Source organism: Alligator sinensis, unplaced genomic scaffold (assembly GCF_000455745.1).
Source record: "Alligator sinensis unplaced genomic scaffold, ASM45574v1 scaffold1054_1, whole genome shotgun sequence".
Taxonomy (NCBI): Eukaryota; Metazoa; Chordata; order Crocodylia; family Alligatoridae; genus Alligator; species Alligator sinensis.
Genome location: NW_005842480.1, coordinates 172,540 through 183,065, shown reverse-complemented (window position 1 = coordinate 183,065; position 10,526 = coordinate 172,540). Strand labels below are relative to the sequence as shown.

The 10,526-nt window shown below is 51.6% G+C and overlaps 1 protein-coding gene across 1 annotated transcript; it reads left to right on the top strand.

Moving 5' to 3' along the window:
- Nucleotides 1-2,884: 2,884 nt before the first annotated feature.
- Nucleotides 2,885-9,531, top strand: LOC102386949 (lymphocyte antigen 6E-like). The gene is made up of 3 exons (XM_006031066.3): nt 2,885-3,077; nt 6,988-7,107; nt 9,159-9,531. The coding sequence occupies exons 1-3, from the start codon at nt 3,026-3,028 to the stop codon at nt 9,365-9,367; spliced, it is 381 nt and encodes a 126-aa protein (XP_006031128.1). The 5' UTR covers nt 2,885-3,025; the 3' UTR covers nt 9,368-9,531.
- Nucleotides 9,532-10,526: the final 995 nt, after the last annotated feature.

The window sequence follows — 10,526 nt, the reverse complement described above, 5'->3', positions numbered from 1 at the left end:
GACTTCCCATAAATTGTCTAACACAGGTGACCGGGCAAAGCTGTTACCCTGTGTATAAAGCAGGGGCACCTCCAGCCCCGAGCTCCCCCCTCCAAGGTGGGGGCCCAAATTTAGGGCCATCTAAATTCCTGCCGTCTCTCCTCTCCATTGACCGGTGAATGGTGGAAGCACATCAAGAGGATCAGGACCTTCGGCTTGGGTGTTGGGTGCTCTCCTGGGAGGTGATGGGGTGGGTTTATGGCAGACTTGGTGTCCAAGGGTCACCTAGCAGCTCAGTCCTCCTCTCATCTGCCCCCTTCCCCTCCTCTTGCCCTAGCCCAGCGCTGTGTGGGGCCTTCACTCTTTGCTCTCCTCATCCTCCAAGTGCATGGAGCAGCACGCGGCCCCTTACCCATGGACATGCATATCATTGCAACCCCCCATTTCCCTGCTATTTCCAGACATCTGGGCTTAGGCCTCACACCCTGCTGCCCTTCCTCCTTCCCAGCTTGCACCTGCCGTCGCACAGATTACTTCTCAGCTGCTTTCCAGCTGAAAGACGGCTGGGACGTCTCTGCCTGCCCGTGCCAGACACAAGCTGCCTCCGCCGGGGTGCCCGAAAAAATATGCAGCACCAGGGTTTCCTTGCAAATGCAATGGGCAAATGCAACTGGGCAAAGCCCAATAGCCCCATCCGAAATTCGACTGAGCAGAGCTCCATCCTCAAGTCTGCCTGGCTCAACCACCAGGCAATTATCCTGCCTCCCAGACCCGACGCTCCCTTCTGCTGCCCTTCTTGCAGCTGGCAGGCGAGGCTCGTTGGGTAGATGCGGTATCTTTTATTAGACCGATTGAGGAGTTGGAAAAACGGTCTTTGCAAATTTTTGGGTGCAATCGCCCTTTTTCGGGCAGGTACCTGGTGAATCAGGTGTCAAGCATCTTCCTGCAGCTGGGGCTCCCCTGAAGGCTTTTTTCTTCCTGGCAGGGGAAAACCTGGAATGACTCATATGGATTTGGAATTAAGTTGGCTGATTTGGCTTGGGGCATGAACATTTTTCCTTTAAAAAAGAAACGAATCTGCTTCTCCTCCATGCTGTGGAGCAGAGAGGAGAAGAATCCAGTCTGCCGGGGGGCTGGCAGGGCATCTCTCCTGGGGGCACGGCCACCTGGAGCATGCTATTCCTTCCTCCTCTGCCCCGGCCCCTGCCATGCAAGCCTTACATGACACCCCAAAACCGCAGCACCCTGCTATCCCTATTGTACATCAACAGGACACAGACATTGACCCTTATTTTCAGGTTCGGTTTGAGGAAAACCAGCTGGGTTTTTCTTGACTGTCTCTTGATAACCTGAAATAAAGTCCTTGCCCTGCTGCAGCCCTTGCCAAAGTCCCTGAAAGCAGAATAAAACAAACAAAGGAAGGAACCAGAGGGGGAAACGCATTGAAAACTAGCAAAAGAAAAATTGCACGGGAAATCATCCGGACCAGGTATTTTAATCGCATGCACCAACATGCCACAAGTACCAAAGTCGGGACTGTCGGGGGTTAATGGCAGCTGCCTGACCCCATTTATATTTCAGTGGGATTTTGATGGTGGTTTTTGGAGTGAGAAAAGAGCAGGGCTCCTCATCTGAACAATACCCAAAAGCACAGGGGAAGTTGTAAATCACCGGAAAGCCGGGAGAGGCCGGAGCAAGGGATGGCTGCATAACTGGGGGCGGGGGAAGCCGTGGAAGAAGGAGCAGGCCAGGCTGTAGATAAAGCAGGGCCTCCCTCCCTTGCAATGCACGGGCTCAGATAACCGCCCAGTGCCTGGCTCTGCACGTGAAAAAGGTTGCATTGACCTGCCGAGTAAACCACAGGCAGCGTGTTGGAGGTGGAATTATATATAGATATTTATTTTTATATATAGAAATAAATATTTTTGGAAAAAAAAACAAAGAAAGAAAGAAAGAAAAAAAAAAGTTTGCAGGGATCTTTTCAGTGGCAAGGATCGGACGAGCCACGGGACATCCCTGTGCTCCTGTGAAGGGCGAAACCTCCCATCCCAGGCGGCTTGGAGTGAGACTGGAGTCAACCCATGAGCTCCGCCATGGGGCAAAACCCAGCTTGGGTGGGGGAAAAGGGGCAGCATGGAGAGGCTTTTGTCCTAAGTGGGGAACAAGCCAAGAGCAACTTATCATTTTTCTTTTTGGGATGGTTTCTATCAAAACCAGTTGCCCCAGCAGAACCGCCGAGCTCGGGGGTATCCCAGGCCGGCCCCCACCCGCCAGCCGGACCGCTCCCCGGTTCCCTTCTCTGCCCCAGACCCATGGATGCGGGAAGGAGCATACTTGCCCCAAGGCAGGGCCACACAGACTGGATGCAGCCCAATTTTGCATCGGGGCTTCCACCGATCGACCGATCGATCCCAGGGCTGGAAGGGATCCGAGGGTCACCGCGCCTGGGGTGCAATACATGGGGCTCGTCTGGCCAGTGCAAAGCCCTGAGCTCACTGCTCCCTGGCCCGACATAAGGGATAGATTTGTTCCGCTAACGTGCGCCGGTTTTGCATGGGGGCCCTGCAGTTTCTCATCTATCTCATTACCAATACCACATCTCTATTTCCTGGAGGGGAGGCAGGGCCGGTGCCCCAGTTTCTATCCTAACGGAAGGGCGGTGGGGTGGGGGAGGTCTGAGTTGGCAATAGCTCAAGAATGTGATTCATGCAATTGCCTTGGATTTGTGCAATGGAAGAGCTGCCTTGTTCCAGCAAAGCACGCTGCATTTGGCATTTGCTCCAATTCCTGGACACGGGTGTCAGACAGGAGAAACAAAACAAGCCCCTTTGCATTCCCTGCCCTCCTGACTGCTTTTGAAAGCGGTTTAAAGCATAAGGAAATAAAAAAAACCAGCCATTCACGTGGGCAGACCCCCCCACTACATCACCCTGAAGTCCCCTCCCACAAGCCATCCTGGCTTTGCAGGCTCTGCTTTCAAGAAGCTGCCACCCAGACTCTCCCCAGGAGCAGCTGCTGTATCTGATCTGTTGAAGGCTTAGCAAAGATGAAGGCTTTCCTCTTTGCCCTGCTGGCTGCAGTCCTGTGTGTGGAGCCAGGTGAGACTCTCAAAGCCATTTCTCTGGGCCAGACAAAGAAAATGCAGAAGGGGAAGCAGAGCTGGGGGAAGCAGCTAGACATGGCAGGGATTCAGGGAGGCTTTTCAGCATCAGCGGTCGGTGGCAGGCGGTGGCTTGGCTGGGTGAAAGGATGGCTCCCTTCTCCGCTGGGCTGCATTTGGGGAAGGGGATAAAAGCAGCCGTGATGAGGCACAGGGAGGGATTCGCCTTCCCTGGGATCAGATTTGGGTCTCCTGTTCAGTCCATCAGCTGCATGATCTCAGGGCAGGGACGGGAGGGGAATTGTAGCTAGCCTCAAAGTCCTGCCCAGACAACTCCTAGGTACAGACATGCAAAAAGCCCCAGGCAAAATTGATCTAAGTTATGTGGGTTTTTTTGTAGTTTAGTGAGCATGCAATCACCCTTTGGAGGGGCGGGTGCTGCAAATTTTGGCCTGGGCTCTGCCATTTTTAAGCCAGTCTGCATGTACTGAACTTCTGTTACACATATAAAGCAGGGTCTGGTTACTTCTAATGTCTGCATAAAGCGCTCTTATATGCCCTCCGACGACTGGGACCCATAACGTGGGGGAGCCGTGCTTCTCAGCATCCTTTTCCTTGCAGCTGCTTTTGGCCTGTCTCATCCATTAAAGAAGCTGGCATTTGAATCTGCTCTCGGGGTAGCAGAGTCCATGGGGAATAAAGGCATTGCATCTAATTAAGTTGCAGCACTGAATGCAGAAGGAGGCTTGGATCGGGCATCGTGCTTTTCTCGAGGCGATTGAGTCTGGTGGGGTCCCGCTAGTTGATTCCCAGGCAGTAATAGTCCTGGGGGTGTCTCAGCCTGGAAGAGGAGGTCTCCAAAGAGAAAAAGCAGCTGTGAAATGGGCTTTGGTTGGATGCAAAGCCTAAAAAGAACAGGCTCGGGCTGTTAACTAGCGAGCGGTCAACTCAGCAAGGTCCCACCGTGCACTTCCTTGCTAGTGGGACTAGTTTCTCCTTTGATGCATTATGTGAGTCAACCCAAGACCAGGAAAACAAGGAAATTAATTCACTTTCAACCATTTGGGCTTGGATGCAGGAAACGGGGATCCTGGCCACTCCGGGATAGATGGACCTTGGTCTGACCCTGTATGGCAACTTGAATGCTCCCAAGACATGGCCAAGTCCCTGGGGTCTGTAGCCAGAAGCAGCCATGCAGCTTCACAGAAGTCTCCGTTTGTTCTAGATTTTAGTTTTTAGCATCATATCTAACTGCGTCACACTTTCTGCCGATTCAGGACAAGGGATTTGGCACGTCCCAGTTTTATTTGGTAAAACTCAGCCCACGGCAAGAGTTATTGCACTACGTGCTGCACTTCTGGGATCAGGCAAAGATGGGTGGTTATGGATGCAATGGGAATATCCCTTTGCCCCCCCAGGTACCCTCCTTCTTTAGCTAGCTGTTTGCCCACCTGTTGCACAGGGGTTTTGAGCTTGCTTTAGGTGGTGGATGAGCTAAATTGCTGGTGGCTAGAGGTGGTTTGGGCAGAAAGTCTCATCTGACGGGCAGCGCTGCAACTTTGCTTCTCTGAGCTTGGAAGGAGGCTTTCCAAGGCTTCACGCCATGCCCTGATCTTTGCAGACCAGACCTTCCCCTCCACCCCCACAGTTTTGCTGATGTCTTAAAACTTTCCACTGCAACATCTAACTCTTCAGGCTTTCCAGCTCAGATATCTCCCCTTTGCAGAAGGCTCCGTTATCTGCTCTCTGCAAACCGTTCCTCCCTTTTGCTTGGGATGTTTCTCTTCTGTTTTATTCTTCCAGTATCTGCTGTCCCCCCCCCTTCCCTTAAATAATTCTTCCCTCTCCTTCAGGTTTTTTATTTAGAGGCGTTGATCATGGGCCCTTTGTTTCCTTCTCTCTTGTCTGAGCGCCAAGGATCATGCTTTGTTATGGGGATTACAAGAGCAGGAAGAAGCCACAAGTATGATTCAGGGCTGCACCGTGCCAGGCACGGTACATGCCCATTCAGAGCCGATCCGCATCTCATTGTGTTTACGGACTCAGTTGAGACATGCGACTTAAGTGATGCAACAGTCATTAAACAGGGACGGGCTGGGGATGCTATGCTGGGAACATGGATGGTACCTGGGCTAGTTAAACAATTACAAGTCAAATCACCCTTAAAAAAAGGTGTGCGCTCTTTCCTGCTCTGCCACAGACTGCCTCTGTGACCTGGGGCAAGTCACTTATTTCCCTCCGTGTCTCTGTGCCCCGTCTGTAAAATATATCAGGGATGCAGGGAGGAAAAACACATGATTAAGGACAGTGAAAGTTGTGGGCTACCAAGCTAAGAGGCAAGCTGGCATAGGGAGCTTGATTATCCGTGACCACGTATGTACCCAGCTTGCCTGTCAGATCACTGAGTCTGCGACACCCACTTAAACATACAGGCTGAAGACCCAGACCGACCAGCATCATTCGGGGCAATTAACCGGGAATCTCATTTGTGCTGGATCCCCTTTCAGAGTCATCGAGCCATTTATCCGGTGCCTGCCAGTAGGCCTCTGGGCATGGCTGATTCAGTAAGGTACCTAGGTTGTAGCCGTATTGGTCTCTAGGAAAAAACAATCAGGACTCATGGTAGAGGCGATATCTTTTATTAGACCACTGAGATTTTTGCAAAACAAAACAAAAAAAATTGCAAGAATTTTTTTTTGTTGCAAAAAACGTAGTTGGTCTAATAAAAGATATCGCCTCCACCACCAGTCCTGATTGATGCAGTAAGGGGCGCTCCATCAGTGTCCGTGGGTTTTGAGTCAGGCCAGCGGCTCTCTTACCCTGCAATGCCCGTGGTACCTAAAAGTGCTTTGCAAACCCGCTGAGAAACCAGTCCTTGCAGCCAGGAGCAGCAATCAGACAATGAAAGATGTGACTGCATCTGCTGGATAGGAAGTTGTGGGGGTGGAAGTTATTGAACAGCCAGTCTCAGCTGGTTCTACCTGCATTCCTTCCCAGAACTCCTGCTAATTGGGTTTAATTATTTCTTCACCTTGTTTATCTGCCCTGACCTCAAGTAGCCTCCTGAATATCACTGCATCAGTCACAGCTGCGTTTCTTCTCGTTGTTTTTAAAATTTCCGCCCAAATCATCAATGCCTTTAAGATATAAAACTATCTTATTTATCTCGTGTTTATTATTATTATTGCCAGGTCGCCCCTAGCAGGTCCAGGCCTGAGCAAGGACTCTGCTGTGCTCGGCGCTGTACAAACACAGAACAAAAGGACAGTGCCTTGCCTAATGTTTATGCTCAGCAATAAAAATAGGGGACGACTCTATAAGTGATAGCCAGAAGCCCCGATGCAGTTGTGTCCTTATGGCCGTATATATTTAAAAGATGGATCCTATCAGGACTGCACGGCCCCGTCTACCATCGTGTCTCTCCCTGAGCCCCACTAAAATCTCACCCTCATTTTCATCCGACCTGCAAAAAGCAGAGCTCATCCTTCCTGGCTCAGGCGTGGGGGGCACATCTCTTGGAGGTGACAGTGGCGACGTGGGCACGGAGAACGGGGTAGTCAGAGGTGACCGAGGGATCTTACACCCCAGCTTTAGGCCTGTACAGTTCAAGCTATACATGTAAAAACAGATAACCAGTTTGACTCAGATCTGGCGATGGACAAGCCCAGTTACCCCACATTAAATACCTGTTGAAGTATCCAGATGGCCTCATGTGTGAACACCTGTCCCTATTTTGATGCGAGTCAAATCTCAGACTCATCAGGCCCGGATTAAACTGGTTGTCTGTTTTTAGCCTTAAAAAAACACTTTTTGCTGTAATTTGGAGACATTTCCAGTTGCATTATCACACCGTAGGGCAGTGCATTATTCCAGAAGGGGATGAACCAACACGTGTTTTCCCGTTGCAGCTCACTTGCTGGTTTGCTTCACCTGCAACGATGCTTCCTCCAACTGGGCCTGTCTGACCCCGGTGGCATGCAGCGACGGGGAAAATCACTGCGTGACGACTTATTTCAGCGCGAGTGTCGGTGAGTCTGGGCCCTTCTTCTTGCCTGGCTTCTGTTTTTTGCTTCCAGCTGGGGTTGCTGCTCCTGGAAACAACGAGACGGGAGGTTTCAGAGGAGGAGCTGCACGCCTTGTGTGGAAGGGGCCACGGAACGGAAGTGTGGTAGCGCCTCCGTGGTCCAGATGCAGGGGCAGGGCCCGGGGGACACGGGAACGGTGTCCCCTTCTCCTCCCTCCGTGGTCCTTAGGGGAGGGAAGAGCAAAGAGGCATCCTGCTTTGGGATTTTCAGCTGCCTATTTGCAACCTCGTCTCCACAACCAGCTTTGGTCAGGGTCCTGGGATGGATTCTCTTCTTCGGCCGTCTCTGAGACCCGGCCACCAAATTGGCCTGCATCTTCGAGGAAGAGGTTTTTTGACTAAGGATACTGATTTTTGCCCTGCAGCGATGCTGGTACTAGCCCCTGCTCTGAGCCCAGCCCCCGGCTTATTTTGGTATGTCGGGTATTGTGCTTTTTAGGCTACAAACATGTTGCGTGACATGAACCATCTTACCCCAGGTCAAAGTGCAATTCTCCCGTTGTCCCGGGATAAATCCAGAAAGGGTTCATGGGAGAAGAAGTACTAACAGTTCCTCCCGGGACACTGCACAGTCTGTCTGGACTGTTATCCTGGGACTACACTGAGTCGATGGCAGAAAGGTGGCAGTGCATTTGGGCACCCACTAAACCCCGATGTGTGTACGGATCAATCCCAGGAGATTTCTGTTCTGGGATAAACCCAGCCACAATTTGCCCAAATGCAGTGTCTGTTCCTAACCTTAGTTGTGCATGAGGGTTTGAAGTGGGGATTTTGGGGAGTCCTTGTCCTAACAATAGCCTGCAAGTGCAATAGCCTGCACGTGCAAGTGCAATAGCCTGTAAGTGCAATAGCCTGCAAGTCCTAACAACAGCGTGCAAATGCAATAGCCTGCAAGTGCAAGTGCAATAGCCTGCATGCGCAAGTGCAATAGTTTGCACTTGCAAGTGCAATAGCCTGCAAGTCCTAACAATAGCCTGCAAGTGCAATAGCCTGCAAGCGCAAGTGCAATAGTCTGCAAGTGCAATAGCTTGCAAGTGCAATAGCCTGCAAGTCCTAACAATAGCGTGCAAGTGCAATAGCCTGCAAGCACAAGTGCAATAGCCTGCAAGCGCAAGTGCAATAGTCTGCAAGTGCAATAGCTTGCAAGTGCAATAGCCTGCAAGTCCTAACAATAGCCTGCAAGTGCAATAGCCTGCAAGTCCTAACAATAGCCTGCAAGTGCAATAGCCTGCAAGTCCTAACAATAGCCTGCAAGTGCAATAGCCTGCAAGTCCTAACAATAGCCTGCAAGTGCAATAGCCTGCAAGTCCTAACAATAGCCTGCAAGTGCAATAGCCTGCAAGTCCTAACAATAGCCTGCAAGTGCAATAGCCTGCAAGTCCTAACAATAGCCTGCAAGTGCAATAGCCTGCAAGTCCTAACAATAGCCTGCAAGTGCAATAGCCTGCAAGTCCTAACAATAGCCTGCAAGTGCAATAGCCTGCAAGTCCTAACAATAGCCTGCAAGTGCAATAGCCTGCAAGTCCTAACAATAGCCTGCAAGTGCAATAGCCTGCAAGTCCTAACAATAGCCTGCAAGTGCAATAGCCTGCAAGTCCTAACAATAGCCTGCAAGTGCAATAGCCTGCAAGTCCTAACAATAGCCTGCAAGTGCAATAGCCTGCAAGTCCTAACAATAGCCTGCAAGTGCAATAGCCTGCAAGTCCTAACAATAGCGTGCAAGTGCAATAGCCTGCAAGCGCAAGTGCAATAGTCTGCAAGTGCCCAGAGACCCTCTTCCTGCCCTGGTTCCTATGCCTAGCGTCGCAGCAATGACCGCAGCAGTTGGGCATCCTTGACAAACAAGAACCCACTGAGATTAATTAGCAGGAAGCGCATTCCCCATTGCTCACGCTCCTTTAGCTCCTTCAGTACAGTGGTCCCCCTGCTTACACCAAGTGACCTGAACTCCAGGGGACTTTTTAACCTTAATTCTCTCTCTTTCCTCCGGTGAAGGCAGCCAATCTGGGCAGACCATCTCCAAGGGCTGTGCATCCATCTGCCCAAACGCTGGGATTAACCTCGGGATTGCGGCGGCCTCCGTGACGTGCTGCGATTCCTTCCTGTGCAACATCAGTGGGGCCAGCGGCGTGAAAGCCAGTTACACTGTGATGGCCACGGGCATCCTGGCCAGCATCATCTATATCCTCCAGGTCGGCGTGTAACGGGGCCTGGGAAGAAAGGATTTGCTGCCCTGAAGAGCCCGAGCTCCCCCAGTGAGGCATCAACCACCCGCTCTGCGCAAAGCTCTCTCAAGGTGTGGCCACCTATGGTGCCCTTTCTTCCAAGTACTATCCCAGACCCAATATAGCCAATATTTCCTCTCTCACTGTCTGCCTTGTTGACCAGGTGCCCCACTTCGCGGCTCAGCAGATCTAGAAAGTTGCCTCGTCTAATTCTGGCGCTAGAGATTTGGGAAGCTCAGATGGATAAAGGCCTCCCCACCTCCCACGGACAAACCCAGCTGCACCTACCAGGAAATGGTGGAGGATGCTGTGGTGGGGTTTTTAACCCATCTTCCCAGGTGATAGGGCTCGTTCAACTGTAGTTGGACTCACAGGGAAAAAGTTTACCGGGTACTGTCTCGGACGGCTAGAGCCGACTCGAGGTGATTTAGAAACTGCTCGTTCGTCAGGGCGGGCTGGTGAATGGAGAGGCAGACAAGGTTTAATGGCTGCAAAAACTTTTACTTACGCCGCTTGTAGTTGCGACGCAGATGGTCCCGTCGTCTGAACAACTATGCGAGTTGTTCCAGCTGGCGAGGCCCGAGCCAGTTAATCCGTCTGCAGGTTAAGCCAGCAGGAAAAGGGTATGTCTGGGATTGCGCTCGGCAACGGGAAGAAGGATCGATCGGTGATCAGTCTATCGATCAGCTAGCCGCGAGTCAGATCTCTTTAGAGGCACTCTGCAGCGTGCTCAAAGTTCTTCGACTTGGGCGGAAGTCGCACGAGCAATTTGCTCGCCGCACCGTGGGAATAATTGGGGGTTAGCCAATAGCGGGACACAAATTTGCAGTCGAATGGCGGGAACTCTCTTGCACCAGGGGTTTTCTGCTGCAACAGAAAACCTTTGCTTTTGCAAGAGGCTCTCATGTGGCGGGAAAATTCCACCGTGCCGAGGCACCAAAATCACTGGGTTGTGACTGGTACCTTCCCAAGCGGGATGCCGCCGCGGCGGAGATGTTTCCACGCGATGGATCTGTACAAATGCCAAATACCAGGAATGCATGATTGTCATGCAAACCCAGCGCCCGTCTCCCTGCCCCTCTCTTCCCCTCTCCCCAGGCAGCTGGATTCTGCTGTTTTCTAGATCGTTTCCTCTAAC

Excerpts from the sequence above, each read along its gene's own strand:
- LOC102386949 (XM_006031066.3), top strand. The coding sequence starts at position 3,026 with ATGAAGGCTTTCCTCTTTGCCCTGCTGGCTGCAGTCCTGTGTGTGGAG. Across the intron at positions 3,078-6,987 it reads AGTCCTGTGTGTGGAGCCAG|CTCACTTGCTGGTTTGCTTC; the intron begins GTGAGACTCTCA and ends TTCCCGTTGCAG. Across the intron at positions 7,108-9,158 it reads TTATTTCAGCGCGAGTGTCG|GCAGCCAATCTGGGCAGACC; the intron begins GTGAGTCTGGGC and ends CCTCCGGTGAAG.